The sequence below is a fragment of the Coenobita brevimanus genome, chromosome 84 (genome assembly GCF_032717465.1).
Source record: "Coenobita brevimanus isolate Jiangsu-jjx chromosome 84, ASM3271746v2, whole genome shotgun sequence".
In the NCBI taxonomy this organism is placed as follows: domain Eukaryota; kingdom Metazoa; phylum Arthropoda; class Malacostraca; order Decapoda; family Coenobitidae; genus Coenobita; species Coenobita brevimanus.
This window is the reverse complement of record NC_137037.1, coordinates 45,859,256-45,876,923: the sequence shown is the minus strand read 5'-3', so window position 1 is coordinate 45,876,923 and position 17,668 is coordinate 45,859,256. Positions and strand designations below refer to the sequence as shown.

The following is a 17,668-nucleotide window of genomic DNA, read 5'->3' as shown; positions in this document are numbered from 1 at the left end:
GGAAAGAACGGAAAACACAAAAAGCTAAAAAATAATAAGATTCACACTCAAGCTATAATTTGTCCTCACCCTGCCCAGACCTTGAACACGTCATCATGGCAGACTTACCAGAACAACACACTCTTGCATGAATGTGCCGACTGAGACGAAAACGCAAAACACAAAATGTGAAAAAAAAAAAAAAAAAAACTTCCCTTTCTAATTTTGACTTTAAAGCGGAAATCACACAACCACTGTAAAAAGAAAATATTATTCTTTACTGCGTCAACGACTTTTAAAGACAGAAATAGTGTTGGAAAAAAAGGGTGATTACTGAGAAGACATAACAGTTTCGACCCGACCTGAACCCTCTTCAATTATTCCTTCTAGCCTTTATGACGAACTCGACATTTTCTGACAAGTGAAGAGAGAATTACTGATTCTCCCAACTTCACCAATATCACACTTGTGCAAAAACAATCAATACAGGAAGAAAGGTCCTCATCATATTTTTTTTCCTCATTTTGGTGGCTTCACATTACCGAATACCACTGGCTGATAGAAAGACTGAGGTATCTAACTATCTGGTTCATCACTGCTAATTATAAAGACATACCTTTTTCAGCTTACTTTCGTACAAATTAATATTTACTATTGCCCAACATAACAAAATTAAACTGAAAATAGTATGCAATGAGGAACACTTCTGTGCCAAAAACAACGAAAACTTTACTTATTTGACACTACCAGGTGTTTTACTGTAATGAAAAACAAAGCATCCTTCAAAACTATCATATATGCTACTATCTGCTATATTAACTATGATATTCCATGATGTCAAAATGCCCCTGTCAAACCTTTCTCTCCATTCTCTAATCGCCAAGTTATCAGGTCATCAATAAATATATGCAATTATGTTTCCAGTTTCCTTACCAAAATGTCTGTAAAGACTTATACATGTTTTTCACGGATACTGGTGCATCGAGGTACAGTCTAACCTTCTGATTCTTTACGTTAAAAATACAGGTGTAAGACTGTGGAATATCTAAGATGTTGTGATGGATGTAATTTACCTTACGACAGCAGCAATAATAATAATAATAATAATAACAATAATAATAATAATAATAATAATAAACTTTCTGAACACCGATGGGATAGGAGGGGCTGAGATGAGATGGGATGGGAACGGAAAAGAGGGAAAGCGTAGCGATGGCGATGGTAGTGATGAGGGTGGATGTAAGGGATAGGCTATGAGAGGAGAAGAAATGGAAAGGGAATGGACTGGAATCAAATCAAACTGAGAGTGAGTAGGGATGAAGTGGGATACGAGGGGGGAGGGGGGTTAGCTCCACTGTGGCTGCTCCTGTGGTATCAGGTTTGAGGTTTGAACTCTTTCCGTACAATGATGAGTTTCTGTTTTATTCTTGCTACCTCCATTTTTTTTCCAGGTGTGGGGAGGTCAAATATCGTGAAGCGGACTTATGAACATTGTATGTAAACCCGCCAGTTCGAAAAGTCTCTCCTAAACTGAATAATTATCGTCTTTCTGTGGCAATGAAAAGGAAAAGCGGAAGGGGTTTGGGAATGGAGAGAAAGAAGGGATTTGCGGACGGAGGGGAAGACGTGGAAGTGGGTTGGGAATGGAGGGGAAGAGGAAAGGGTCTGCGGATGAAGAAGAGACAGGGAGTTGAGGCGGATGGGGAAGGGGTTGGAACAGAGGGAAAGGGGGGATGGAGGGTATCAGCACACAATTGCATAATACCAGAAGTTGAGAAAAGTTACAGACTCGCTCTGGTGAACCAAGGGTGTTTGTGAGGAGGGGAGAGTGGGGGTTGGGAAAGTAGGAGGGTGTAAGAGAGTAAGAGAAAGACAAGCAGGAGGAGGAGGAGTAAAGTGGGGGAGGGAGTGGAACTTCAAGCCATAGTCTAATTAAAATAGGGGTCTTACGTTGTACCTTTTTCTTATCGATTTACTGTGCATATTACATCTTGATTATTATCTTTATTATTTACATCGTTTTAATATCGACATGGTTTGCATCAATAACATACGAAAGGATACTAAGGTGTAGCGAAGAACAAATTGCTAGGGAAGACTTGTTACGAAACTCCCTGTGCCACGTACACTATAGCTCTGAAATGAACAAAGATAGAGAAGGATGGAACGAAAGCAAGGATGGGGAGGAGGGGGGTTTGGGAGGCGGGATGATGACTGGGATGGTAAGGGATAGGACGGGTGTTGGGGAATGGAATGGAGTGGAATGGGAGGGGGACAGGAGGAGATGGATTAGGGGAACAAGGAACGAACAGCATTATTACATGATCACACTTTCCACGAGTCCACCCACACTGCGTTAATAGTGTGTGTGTGTGTGTGTGTGTGTGTGTGTGTGTGTGTGTGTGTGTGTGTGTGTGTGTGTGTGTGTGTGTGTGTGTGTGTGTGTGTGTGTGTGTGTGTGTGTGTGTGTGTGTGTGTGTGTGTGTGTGTGTGTGTGTGTGTGTGTGTGTGTGTGTGTGTGTGTGTGTGTGTGTGTGTGTGTGTGTGTGTGTGTGTGTGTGTGTGTGTGTGTGTGTGTGTGTGTGTGTGTGTGTGTGTGTGTGTGTGTGTGTGTGTGTGTGTGTGTGTGTGTTTTGTGTGTGTGTGTGTGTTACATCCATTTCTACCTAACTGTCCTCCTCCTATCACTACGCATCCCTCCTTGTGATTCTTAAATGACAAACCTCGAAAGAACCAATTCATCAGTTGCTGCCTGCTTTCCTCTCCCCTACCAAGGCCTTCTAAAATTAGAACCCCCTCGTATCTTGCGCCCCCCAGCACCTCCATCTGTCACTGCCATACGCTAGTCACCGTCAGGAGCAAGTCACTATCCTGCAGTCATTTGCTCACTTCCAAGCTCACATTTCTACCACCAGTCACTTAACATCACTTCATATCATATTTCGCACCACCAAACACTTCACATCACTACACCACTTCACACCACCACACCACTTCACATAACAGTCATTTCACATCGCTCCACATCACATCACCACATCACATCACATTCAAGCGTGCACTTCTACCACAATCAGTGTCTTCATTCCTCCTAAGGACGTATGTAACTGCTTTCTTGAGCTTCACAACCGAACTACCGTAAATTCTGAAAATAAAATAAAACAGAACTATTTCTAATTATAGTTTACGACAATGAAGAAGTCTGTATCCTGGAAATCGATAGGATCCTTGAAATATGCTAATCTTGAAAATCCTACTCTGCCGTGACACACACACACACACACACACACACACACACACACACACACACACACACACACACACACACACACAAGACATCGATATCCTACCCCACTATCGTGCCGTGGGTGTAGTAAAACAAACATAAAACTACTAGAGATGCATGACTATAAAGGCCTTATAGGGTATCGCTAAAAACTACGGGAGTAAAGCTCTGTGTATCCGAAAAACATTTGGGAGTGACTGCCAGACCGTTCTATTCCAAGAGAAGCTCCCGCATCTAAAAACTATTGCCCTCAGCTTTACATACTACGGTTACCATCCCAACATGTGCTACTGATCTGGCACCAACAAAAAAAAAAAAAAACATAGGGCATTTTAAGACAAGGCTTGGCGTAAGTGAAGACATCTCTCTCTCTCTCTCTCTCTGCTGTTATATTAGGCAAAAGGATGTTCCGTGGGGGATTCCCGGGCCGGCCATTTTAAGATCTTTGGGACAGGCCTTCTTTACCCCATCCTGTTGGTGCCTTGGAATGAAACTGGGACCAAGATTGTTAAACATGCGGTTGAATGTCGTACTGTCGGAAAGACTAGGATTTCGCAAAAATTCATTATCTGCCTGACCCTCGTGTAGCCAGTAGGCATGAATCAAATTATTATTATTATTTTTTTTTTTAATTATTATTATTATTTTTATTATCATTATTATTATTATTATTATTATTATTATTTCATTCTCATCTTAAATGTCAGGACCAACATGACCTCCTACGCTCCTCATGGGGCAACATAGGATTGGATGATGGATGGATGGATGGATTATTATTACTATTATTATTATTATTATTATTATTCCATCCATCCATCCATCCATCATCCAATCCTACGTTGCCCCATGAGGAACATAGGAGCCCGGGGCTAGGCAAATTGGTCCTCACATTTAAGATGAGATATCATTTTTATTATTATTATTATTATTATTGTGGCGGTGGTGGTGGCGATGATCATAATAATAATAATGATGATGATGATGACCTCCTCCTCCTCCTCCTCCGCGGGGAGGTACAGTACACTCAATCAAAAAATTATCTTTACAACTTTGTCTTCCATTCTGAAACTGTGAACGAAACCACTGATAATATTCTCCAGCAACTACACATACACGTTCATGGCCAGTAATGTAATCATGAGGAACGAGCATTATGCAACAGTTAAAGCAAACAGTTCATTCAAAAATATTCGCCTAAGGAAAAAAAAATAATAAAAAAACGCGATAGGCAACAGCGCTCCTTGTGAAACCATCGGTCACCTGAGTAAAGACAGATTTTTGATGAACTGTAGAGTGTATGAGCGTAGCGTGTCAGCGGCAATCGTCCCACCCAACTCCAAACCCACTCACCATAACCTGAGTCAAATCCACCCCAATGCATCCCAGTCAATCGAGTTCTTTTGCACTGAGCCAACCCCCACTCCCTTCAACCACACACAGTTACCCAAAAATCACTCTAATGAACTCAAATCAATAAAGATCTTTTGTCCTGTCATTACCAAAATACGATGAGAGCATGTTATTTTTCTGATTTGCCTTTTTCGTCTTTTGTTTTTCCCTACCCTTTCGGCTCGATTTGTTTTTCTTCCTGCTGCTTCCCTTCTTCCCAAATTTATCCTTTTTTCCCCCATTTCCAATTTTCTTATGTACGTGTTCATTTTTGTTTTTAATTTTCTTTCGTCTCCATTTTATGTTTCTCTCTTTTTGTTACTTTCTTTATCCATTCCTCCTAACTTTATACATTTTATCCTCATTTCCATTCTTCTTAAACGTTCACTTCCTTTCCCTTGCCCGTCTTTAGCTTTTTCTTTGTCTCTTCTCATATTTTTCTCATCCCATCAGTATTTTCTTCTTTCTTATTCACACATTTTCTCTTTTATTTTCTTAGTAGTTTTGTCTTCCAAGCTTTTATTTTTTCCACCTGTCTTTTTTTAAACGTTTACTCTTTTCCTTGCACGTATAATTCGCCTTTTCTGATATTCCCCTATTCCCTTTTCTTGCCTTTTATTTACTCATTTTCTTAATGATTCGGACCTTTTCCCTTTCCTTTTTACCCTTCTCTTATTCTTCGTTGACTCTTCCTAACTTTTATTTTCATCTTATTCCAGTATTCCTACTTTGCTGGAACACTTATATATATATATATATATATATATATATATATATATATATATATATATATATATATATATATATATATATATATATATTTTTTCCGGGTCTTTTTCCCTTGGCCATTTAACACTCAGGCTCCAATGACTCGTTCTCAAATTAATAACATAGTCTGAGGTTAGCTGCAATAGATCTGAAGTTAGCTTGAACAGAATTGTTCCGACTGTGAAAGGGTTTATGGTACCAGCAGTAATACTTTAGGTCCTTGTGGGTAAGCTCTCGAGTGCAAGAAAATCGTCTGGTGTTAGTTATAATATAATACTAGAGTTGTCCCGATCATGAGAGGCTTAAATTCCATCATCACCATCATCGTCATCATCATCATCATCATTACCAGCACCACCACTACCACCACCACCATCATTCCCACTTGAAAAAAAAAAAAAAAATACTACCAACACCACCACCACCACCACCACCATCATCATCATCATCTTCACCATTATTCCAACTTAAAAATTCACACCTCTTGTTGTTCTTCCAATCTCATCCTGACAAAGCCTCCAGTGTTTACTTTCCTCGCCCCCACCTCCTCCTCCAACCCCTCCCTCGGTGTTAGCCAGTCATTCCCATAGCAAAGTCAAGGGTTAAGGGCACGAGGGCTGACCTTGAGATGGAACACTCGCTCGGTATAAAGGCCGAATCAAGGAGTTAATCCAGACCAATCGCGTCAGGTGAAGGGAGAAGAAAGGAGAGACTGGAGAGCACCTTTGTTGATTTGCAGATTCACCACACCAGCTATTTTCTCAGGTAAGGAGTGTGGGAGTTTTATATCTTTGTAGGTTGCTAGTATTATCTTTTTTTAAGCATGGGAGAAGGAGCCTTGGACCAGATGCCCGCAAGATTGTTCCCTCCGAGAAAAAACAAAATAAGATAAATGAGGACCAGTCTACACCTACGACACCAAATCCGAGATGTGCTATCCTCAATCTATCACACTTAAGTGTGAGGGCTGTAGAGATCATTATTCCGCGTGTTATAAGTGAATGACTGGAATTCGGAAACGGGCACCTAAACTTTGTCCAGAGTCAGAGGTACAGAAAATTTGGTGTCTTCTAAGAGGGGAGAATTTGTATCACATGCATCTTACAGTGGTCCGATAAAAACAATTCAAATTCAGCCTTCCAAAATGTATATCCACTTTCCCCTTTTCCATTTCACATACTACTGTCGCTGGAGGAATTATTATTATTATTATTATTATTATTAGTTATTATTATTATTATTACCCTTCATTATACCCTTCACTGCAATAGGTCTGTCCCAATATGAGGTAATAACCCGGTGAACAAAACAAAACAAAAAAAGAAGTCATCGTAGTGAAGGGAATAAACTTTACTATAGTCTTCCACACTGGAATAAGATCATCAGGAGACAGCAAAAATAAACAATACCTTAAAACTTACCTAAAACCAATATTTCTATCCTTCACTCCCCCCCCAGAATGAAGGTGACGTGCGGGTGCGTGGGCGTGTGGGTGGTGCTGATGGTGGTGGGTGTGGGAGTGGTGAGCCCCCCGCCCACACAAGCTGTAGCGGCGCCCACCCCTTGCTGTGGGCGTGGGGCGGCGGCTGGACTAGGATTTGTAGGGGTGAGTGTGCAGTGATCTGGAAAAAAAGGAAGATAATGTATATTATTATTATTATTATTATTAAAATTCTTCTACTTCTTCCTCTTCCTCCTCCTCTTATTATTATTATTATTATTATTATTATTATCATTATTATTAATATTATAGTCAATACTATGGAGAAAGACACTGAAGCCGAGACAAAACGAAATGAGAAACGGAAAGACACTACATAACTGACAAAGACAGAAAAAAGTTAAAAAGAAAGAATAAACTATGAAAAAGTCAGAAAAGGTACGTAGATAGGCAGAGAAGGAAAAAAATGAACAGGTACAGAGAAAACTGAACAGAAAAAGCCTGAACAACACAAACAAATCATTAGAAAAGATATAGGTTACTTGAGAAGGATATCAGAATATTAAACAAAAACGAAAAAGACATAGAATCAAGAAAGACACATTCCTAGCAACAGAGAAACATAAAGCTGGGGAAGAGTGACAGATGAAACTGAAAGAAAAAGGAAACATATGAAAAAGATAAACTGAAAGTGAAAATACATAATTAAAAAAAAAACATGAACTAAAGGAAAAATAAAGGAGAAAACTACAGTAAATCATAACTTAAGAGGCAGAGAGGAAAGACAGGAAAATATATATATATATATATATATGGTAGGTAAAGATGTAAAGAAGACGCACAGAGAAGCAGTGAAAAAAAAAAATGAAAACAAGACACAGGTAGCAAAGACAAGAAAACAACGGAAAAAAGATATAAATGAGAAATCATGAAGAAGGCAGGAAGATGTATTAAGAAATAGATTACAATAGCTAAATCCACAAATGATACCCCTACTCTCCCAGTTCTACGCTTCCAGGCAGGTTTCAAGTCTCCCATAATGTGGCAGCGATGTTTGTTCATATTCGATTGGACTTATTTCTTTAACGAAGATAAATTATGAAATGGGTGTAACTAATAAAATAGTGAGCATATTTATTTCTGAAGTTAAAGATACTGCTCCAAACTTGAAAGGCGGAACAATGGATTCCTCAAACCCACTCTGTCATCAGGGTTTCGTGGTCGGGCGGCACAGGGGTCGGTGGCACGGTGGCGGATGCGGCGGCGGTTGCGGCTGGTGTGGTGGATGTGGCTATGGCAGGAGGAGGAGGAGCCTGGATGAGGTCATGGGTGTGGACATGCTCGAGGATATCTACTTCAAGGTCAGTGTCCAGATGTAGGGATATATTGAGACCAGTATATGAATGAGGATGCTGTGAGTTGGAGGGGTGGTATAGCTGATGGCAAAGACAGGGTGACATGAAAGAGATTTGTTTGTGACCACCTCCTCCAGGATCATTGCATCTGACTATATAAACAGAGATAAACAGAATTTATCGTAGTTGCCCACATTGCACCTCCTTCAAGATTTTTACACTCTGGAATATGAAATCACTAACAATCTTTTTACCTAGCACTTCCATCCTCTCACTCCTCCGAATTCCATCCCTCTACTCTACCTTACCCAATCCCACTTTTCACCCCACGACTTCACCGTACATTAATCCTGCCATTCCGTCTCTGCTCCTTAACACAGATCGCGAGTGAGGACGAGGAGGAGTGTGGTATGCGTCTGGTGTGTGAGCTGGCAGGACGAGACCCACAAACCCTTAGCCCTGACGAACTCATTATCTTGCTGCCGTACAGGTGGGTTATTAGAAGTTATAGGTAAAAGGATAACATCACTGGTTACTGCTAGGTAGTCAAACTTACAGAACAGATGGTCCCAGGTTAATGCTAGGTCAAGCTCACAGAGGTCAAGTCACTGAGTGATGCTAAATCATGCTCACAGAAATGGTTAAATTACAGCCTAATGCTGGGTCATGCTCACTGTACAAGTCAGGTTACAATTAAGTGTTACTTGATGTTCAGAGAACAGGTGGTTGGATCATAAATTAATACAAGGTCATGCTCAGGGAACAAGCTAAGTCAAAGGTCAGTGTTGAGTAATAAAATAGAATATGTTGGGTCATAGGTCAACACTAAGCAACGCTTACAGCTCTCAGTCTTTTAATTCATAAAGTCTATATTCGAACAGTTTCCTACACAGCAAATATTGGTATTATTACGGCCCTATCTTCTCATCTCCCCTCAACCCCTTACAGAGGCCGGGATGAGAGCGACGAGAGGACGTACTACGGTCAGTACGACAAGGCGGTGTGGCATGGTCAGAAAGGCAACCCCTGCCATAAGCTGTACCCGCTCTGCCCATACCCTTCTCAGGTCATCATGGGATACGCTGAACCTAATGCCACGGTCTCCACCTTCAAGTTCCGTTAGTTCGTCCAGGCTCAAGAGGATCGACAACTTCACGCCTTCTCACAACACCAATTTCCTCATAACGGAATTTTACATGCTCTTTCCTAATCACTCACTATGGAATACGTCGAACCCACTTCTAGTACTGAATTTATCTTCTAAAGCCAGTTTATTTTAGAGCGAAGGATCTGGGCAGGAAATCAGACGAAATTTCTTTATGAGAAGGGAATGAATCTCCTTGTCTGCTTGACAAATCGATCTTCCAGTCTGACCACACTTGGATCACCAACTGAACTGATCGGGGGTCAGGGATCCTCACTAGGTCAGAACAAATGCGCTACAGTTCCATCATCTGACCGACTGATATTTCCGTACCACATCTCTAACAACATCTAGCAAAATGCTCTTCCTGTCTTCTCTGTCTTACCACATTTTCCAATACATATACATTAATACCTGATCTCTTTTTGCCTACAGCTGCGTTACACCTCTCTATACCAGAACAAAATTTTCACCATGATCATCTTATACAGTCTTCCAAAACTAATTCACTTTTACCTCACCTTTATTTTCTTCAGAACACCACATCTGCCTGACCACATATACGAATATAATGCTTTCTCTTCCTTTAACACACACACCTACACCTAAATACTTCATTACGCACCTGCCCTCACTGACAAGCCTGAAATTTGGACTCTCTCTAAAAAAAAAAATAATAATAATAATCATAATGACTATACTTGGACAATAAAGCAGCATAATAACAGCAATCTAAGTTAATTAACCTTCATTAACAGACGAAAGATGTATGGAAACGATGTGAAACTGTATATTTTCTGCTTTAGATATTCCCGGAAATAATATAAAAATAAATAATTGCGAATATTTCCAAGGGAATGCAGGGGATGAAAAACTGAAAGGAGTAAAAAGGTGACTATGCATTCTCTCTCTCTCTCTCTCTCTCTCTCTCTCTCTCTCTCTCTCTAACTCTGAGTGTTTCTGTGGTTTGACCTTTGGCCTCACAGTTTCCCTTTAAAGGCCTAAATCAAGAAAATAAAGTGTCTGGGGGTACTTGCACAAGGAACAAAAGCCGAACCAAATTTGAAATGAACTGGTGAAGAAATAAAGGAATGACATCAAACTGAAAACTGCGCTTGAAAGAAAAATAAAAGGGGGTGGGAAAGGGAGGCGGAGAAACTGGGGAAATACAGTAGGTCTACACGTTATGGTATGAAGACCAAAATATATTAATAAACGTATGAAAAAAAATCCTTCCAGCTTCATCATGAACTATATATGACTGGACGAGAAAGAAATCAATGGTATACCAAGAGGGTTGATTGGTTCTGCTGTAAAATAAATGTTTGAATTTAATCTATAGTTTTGATAAGGATGCATAAATTCGCAAAAATAAGTAAGCATTAAGTCAGGTAATATTACAGTACGGGGTATGAGAGTTAAACTGATAAAAGCACACACAGCAATAGGCTACAAGAGGTTGAAAACACACACACACACACACACACACACACACACACACACACACACACACACAAAGGTATAAACATCCTAACACCGTAGAGAGAAGTTGGGTAAGAAACATGTACAGATTAGGATGTTTTGACGAAGAAATCTGTCAGGGTAAGGAGAAAAAATATGTAGCGACGGTGGTAAAAAAAATAATAATAATAATGAAAAACGAATCTAGCGACATAAGGAACGAATGGAGTTTAAATATTTAGCATTAACAGTGGATGACAGTGACGTGGTTGGATTTATATAGGGAAAGAAGATGGCGGGGAAAAAAGGTTCGAGAGATCATGAAGCAGGGTGGCGTTGTCTGGAAGGAGGGGTTTGTAATGCATAAGGAAGGAAATATACAGATTTTTTTCCCCTAAGCGACCCCTCATATGCTACAGCGTAAAATAAAGCATAGGAGGCCGATTTAAAGACTGGTAACCATATTTTTTAACGTGCGAAGGAGGCCCCTAGCACCTCTTCCTTGGCAATTTATTTTCCAAACCATCCATTAACACCCTGGTTCTGGTTTCTTATATCTTTTTAATGTCAACATAGATTGCATGAATAACACAAAAGAATACGGTAATGGAGCAGAATCGGAAATAAATCGGTAAGGAAGAGGTGTTAGTTGCCTTCCTAACCACACGAGAATACAGCTCACAATCAACCCCCCTGCAAGAGCCTGGATCGAACCCACAACCACACAGTTCCCAATCAACACCACCGGAACCAAACCACAGACGAATTGGAGAGTAAGGAGGTAAAATGGAGCAGTAAAATCATGGTTAGAGGGAGGTAAAATGAAATGTAAAACAGATAAAATGAAGTTAAAAATTGAGAGGTAAAAAAGGGTCATATGGAGGTAAAATGGAAGCCAAAGGAATGTAAATTGGTGGTAATATGGAGAAGTAAAACGAATGTTAAAAAAAAAAAAAAAGGGTAAAATGAATGTAAGAAAAACTGGGGTAAATTAGAAAGGTAAAACAGAGGGAAAGTGGTGGGAAAATGTAAAGGTAAAATGTAAGTAAATGAAAGGATACTGATATGAAATAGTTACATAAGGCAGATTAAGTCTGAATTCGGAGGCATCATTTTTAAATTCCTTCTTGCTTTCTCCAGATGAGTTTATTCAACTTTGGAAAGCCCTCTCGCATTGCAGGGATTAATTAAGGCCATAATTAACTTCTCCAGTTCCAAAAGTTTCTCCAAAGCTAAATAAAAGGCGTATAAAATAAATTTGAATACAATACGTGATAACACCGCAGTGAAATGTTTACGGATGGAGAAGTAATAGGACTGTGATCATGTGATGAGAATACGGGACTGGCAGCTTTTCTTACTTTGGTATTGCCTTCACAAGATGCTGAGGTGGGCATCCAAAAAAGGGGGGGGAAAGAGATAGAGAGATAAACAGACAAATACAGAGATATAATGTACACAGCATTACAAACAAACCGCATAATCTTTACATAAGTAGATATTTGAAACTGAAAATAAATGAACACTGGAAATTAGAATAGAATCGAAATAATGAAAATGAGTGGAACGTTAGAATAAGAAAACAGTATAAGAAAGACACTGTAGTGACCCAAAAGTTTTACGTCAGAGACAAAATCCTACATGATGCTGGTCTCGATTAGGTACCCCCCAAAATTACTCGTTTTCTGAGTCTGCTCCACTGCAATGGTGTTCTTTCAAATATGTAGGATGCACTATACTAAAAACCTTAGCCATATTAGTTTTCGATACGTTATCTCCTTAAATGTCTCATAGCAATATTCTCCCCACTCAGAAGCTTGGATAAAGTTCTAGGCATTAATTATGACACGTTTTTATTTGCAGATATGAAACAAACCAAACCTTACAAGATCTAACCCAACAGTGAAACACACTTCGGTCATAATTTTGGTATCCTTTGGTCCTAACTTTCGCATCCTTCGGCGCCCCTTAACCTTCGAAATCATGAAAAAAAAAAAAAAAAGTAGTGATATATGGCTTTCACGGTTTGGTTAGAATTTGTTAAGTCTCGTTCGCGTTATATCCAAAAATCGGGCCGCGCATGTCAATAATTATTACTAAATTTTGAGCACAGTTATGAGAACTATCAAGACTATATTCAGCGTTTTCCCTTCCCACTCTACATTATTCCAATCGTTTAAAAGAAATCTGAGCTACACCAGGAAACAGAACATTCTCGTCTATAAAAAACACTGTAAAGATAAAAATAAAAGAGGAGCTTACGCTGCTTTCTTCAAAAACTACTTTATTTTTTAAAAACTGATGTAAGAAGGCGTACAGTATAGTATGGACTAAAGTGGTTAGGGTAAAAACAGCTTGGTTAAGTGTTTCAAGGTATATTTAAGTAGAAGAAAAATACTTTGATTTAGTGTGACTTGAAAAGTACCTGTCCGCAGGGGAAATCTAATAAAAGTCGTTTCTGTCCTCCCCTTTGTCAACATTGTGCTAAACCCACTGGCGCCTAAGGTCCTGTTAAAATGTCGGAACTAGACATTTTTAGAAAATAATAAATGGCGGAATTCTAGAAGCGGACCTAAGAAATTCGTGACTAGGAGCCGAAGGGTGAAGGCAGTACGGTACGAGCACTTCCTGCAAAATCCCCCACACAGGAACCATGGGGTGGGCTTCTCAAACTTATTTACAACTGATTCCCTGTCGCAACTTCGGTAAGTTTTTACAGGAAGAACTAGACATAAGATGATTTTGCACTCCTTTCCCTGATCTACCTGCAAAAAAGTTGTAACCTACAGCAATTTTCGCCTCGCAACTCAACATTTTTGAAGTTAGAACAGGGGCCAGAGGAAGATTAGACAGCCTCCTTGTCCTTCCTGCAATTCAGAACTTCAGTTAAGACAGGGAACTGATTGTAAGTGCGTTTGTATATCTCGGTCCTGGTAACTCTCTAATTCTCAGCTTAACTCATCCACTTTTTCATCCAGACAGAAAACAATGAAAAAATGACAAAAAGTAATAATAATAACTACTACTCACTGGTGGTGTCTCTCTGTTTTGTTCTTCATACCTCCACACGATTAAATTAAACATAAGAAACGTTTAGAGCTGGAAGAAGATAAAAAAGGAGGAGGAGGAGGAGGAGGAGGAGGAGAAGGAGGAGGAGGAGGAGAAGGAGGAGGAGGAGGAATAAGAAGAGATGAGACTAGAGGAGAGGAGAAAAGAAAAATAAAAGAAAAAAGGTATTCTCATCCACACACAAATACGAAAAAAATGTGCAAACGATCATTAAAAAAGGCTAAACACAGCCTCCCAGACTACCATGGCCTCTGTGTTTGGCTTCTCCGCGTAATTAAGCGTCATTTACGACGAAGGATTAACGAGTCATTAGCCATCGATCAGACACGACTGGGACGCCGGATTGGGTGATTAGAGTGTGATTGGTTGGGGGACGAGAAGCCTTTTTTTTTTTTTCTTGGGGGTGAAAAACGGTGAGATATAAAGGGTGACTGTGTACTCTCTCTCTCTCTCTCTCTCTCTCTCTCTCTCTCTCGTAGCTCAATGGCAGAAATAAGACATATTACGGCTCTATAGCCATTCCATTGCACTTCTTTGTGACTAGCACCATATTCTCGTGTTAGTCTTTGTGTCAGCTCAGCATTTAGTATAGAGACGGTAATTTCAGGCTAGGTTGAAGTAGACAGAGTATAACTGTAGTTTACTTTCTTAACCTCTTTACTCTTGCTGTGTGTGTGTGTGTGTGTGTGTGTGTGTGTGTGTGTGTGTGTGTGTGTGTGTGTGTGTGTGTGTGTGTGTGTGTGTGTGTGTGTGTGTGTGTGTGTGTGTGTGTGTGTGTGTGTGTGTGTGTGTGTGTGTGTGTGTGTGTGTGTGTGTGTGTGTGTGTGTGTGTGTGTGTGTTTCACCGTCACTAAAAATGGCTCCTCCAAAATTAATGAAATTGTCTGAAGGATGGCATATAAAAAAAAAAAAAAAAAAAAAGGACCATCGGATGTAAGAGGTGAAGTGAAACGACTTACTGAAAACGTGCGTGAGATACTTAGCAACCTTTACATTATAGATTTTTTGTAACTGAGGTGAAATATATCTTGGCTGTGGAGGAGAGAATGGGGAGAGCAGAGAAGGGGAGGTGAAGAGGAGAGGAGAGGAGAGAATGTGAAGTGGAAAGAAGGGGAGAGGAGAGGAGAGAAAAGATGAAAGGAGTGAATACGAGTGGAGACGAGAGGAATGGGAAGGAGAAAACGAGGAGTGGGGAGAAGAGAGGAAGGGGAGAGAGGAGGAGGGAGATGAGAGATAAGGAAAAGGAGTGACAGGAGAGGAGAGATATGGGAGAGAGGAGGGGAAATGAAAAGGGATGAAGAGGGGAAGGTGGAGATGGGAGAAGAAGGGGAGGTAAAGATGAGGGATGGAGGGGGAGAGGGGAAGAGAGGAGGGGAAGTAGAGAGATGAAGGATTGAGGGGAAAGACACACCTCCTCACGATACCATGGGGTGACTGGCCTGCCTCACTGCCTACCTTACTGGTGCTAGGCAGACTGAGGTAGGCAGAGAGGCAAGGGCAGTGAAGCAAGCAGGGTGAGGCAGGCAATGAAGAAGGTACTGAGAAAGGTAAAGGTGTAGGTAGGAAGTCAAAAAGTACTGGGGTACGTATACAGTGGGGTAGGAAGGAAATGTGGCAGGCAGTGTAATAAGCACTGATACAGGCAGGCAGTAGGGTAGGAAGGCAGCAAGGCAGGCAGGCAGTAAGGTAGGGAGGCAGTAAGGTAGAAGGCAGTATGGTAGGCAGGCAGTATGGTAGGCAGGCATTAAGGTAGGCAGGCAGAAATGTAGGTTGGTAGTTAAGTAGGCAGGTAGTGAGGAAGGCAATGGGGAAGGCAGGCAGGTAGTGAAGTGACCCAATAGTAGACATGGGTAAGTAAACAATGGGGGTAGGCAAGGAGTGAGGTAAGAAGTAAGAGAGGTAGGAAAGCAGTGGGGTAGGCAGCCAATAACGTAGGTAGAGAGGTAGGTAGGAAATGAGGTGGGCTGGAAGTTAGGCAGGTAGGGAGGTGAATAGGATACTGAGGCACGCTGACGGTGATGGAGGGAAGGTGAGAGGAAGAGAGAGAGAGAGAGAGAGAGAGAGAGAGAGAGAGAGAGAGAGAGAGAGAGGAGAGGAGAGGAGAGGAGAGGAGAGGAGAGGAGAGAAGAGAAGAGGAGAGGAGAGGAGAGAAGAGGAGAGGAGCGGAGAGGAGAGAAGAGGATAGGAGAGGAGAAAAGAGGAAGAGAAGAGAAGTGAAGAGAAGAACTTAACGACAAACAAGAGAAGAGAAGTGAAGAGAGGAACTTAACGACAAACAAGAGAAAAGAAGAGAACAGAAGAGGAGTTAATGACAAAAGTACGAAAGGAAGAGCAAAAGGAAGAAGAAAAAAACATCAAATAATGAAGACAGGAAGAAAATGGGAAGAAACCTAGAGTAAAACGTTTCGCCAAAACACGTGAAAAACTCGAGATGTTAACCAATTTCCTCGCGAATCTTCTAATTTTCTTTTACCCCCATTAACGATTAAGAAGCGTAGATGAACACTGAAGATAATGGGGGGAAGTAAAGTATCTCTCTTAATTAACGGTAAGTGGTGATGTTGGTGGGGTGGGAGGAAAAGAGATGGGGGGAAGGGGAGGGGATGGAAGTGGGGAGGTGATGACGATGGAGAGAACTAGGCAAAAGTGAGAAAAAGGTAGAAAAACTGAAGCGAGGAAGATGGAAAAGAGGAGGTGTGCGCTAAAGTGAGAGGATGAGAAACACGAAAAGTGAGGGAGGTGATGACGATGAAAAACTGAGCAAAAATGAGAAAAAGTAGGAAAGAACGAATGAAAAGTGAGGAAGACGGTGAGAGGGGAAAGTGTGAGCAAAAGAGAGAAAATGTGAGAAAAGAACCCGAAAAGTGAGGAAGATATAAAGGGAAGGTGTGAGCGAATGTGAGAAAAAGTGAGAGCACATTAAAGTGAGGAAGATGGAAAGAGGGGAGAAGGTGTGATGCGAGAAGACATAAAAGGGTAAAAAAAACACGTAAAGCGAGAAAGACTAGGAAGATGAAACTGAGAAAGATGGAAGAGAGGCTGATGAAGACAGAGAGGTGAGAAAAAGCGAGGAAAATACCAGAGAGAGAGAGAGAGAGAGAGAGAGAGAGAGAGAGAGAGAGAGAGAGAGAGAGAGAGAATGAAAGGAAAAAGGAGGAAGGCTAGAGGGAAAAAAAAATGATAAAAAGGAAAATTGTGAAAAATAAAGAGGGGAAGGAAAGGTGCGAGGGAGATGCGAAAAAAAATGTAAGAATATAAATAAAAATCAGACGAAAAGAGGAGGTGTGAGAAGAAAAAAAGAAAGAAAATTACTGAGGAAGACAAGAGAGGGGAAAGTGTGAGCAAAAATGAGACAAGAATGAGAAAAAAGTGAGAAAAAATAAAAGAATGAAAGACAGAATGGGATGGGGGTGTGAGGCCAAGAAGACATAAAAGGAAAAACACGTAAAGAGAGAGAGACTTACAAGAGGAAGATGAAAACTGAGAAAGACAGAGAGGGAGAAAGGTGCAACATGGAGGTGGTTTACCCTCTTCAAAGAACACGACAATTTTTACATATTTCTGGTTTAGGTGAGACAATTTTATTCACCTGAAGCCTTCACAAAACACACACACACACACACACACACACACACACAAAATCCCCACAAGGTAACGTCCATTTTATATAAACATTTCAATACGATTATTTATTCTTTACCTTAATTATTTCCAAATGACTTTATTCGTCTTATAACTCGAATCAGAAAGATACTCATACCTTTCACAAATCC

At 40.6% G+C, this 17,668-nt stretch overlaps 1 protein-coding gene across 1 annotated transcript; it reads left to right on the top strand.

The window, feature by feature from the left end:
* The first annotated feature begins 6,884 nt into the window (after positions 1–6,884).
* On the top strand, positions 6,885–9,344 carry LOC145410156 (uncharacterized). Its single transcript, XM_080280353.1, has 4 exons — positions 6,885–7,031; positions 8,078–8,227; positions 8,602–8,711; positions 9,170–9,344. The coding sequence occupies exons 1-4, from the start codon at positions 6,885–6,887 to the stop codon at positions 9,342–9,344; spliced, it is 582 nt and encodes a 193-aa protein (XP_080136479.1).
* The last annotated feature ends 8,324 nt before the right edge of the window (positions 9,345–17,668 follow it).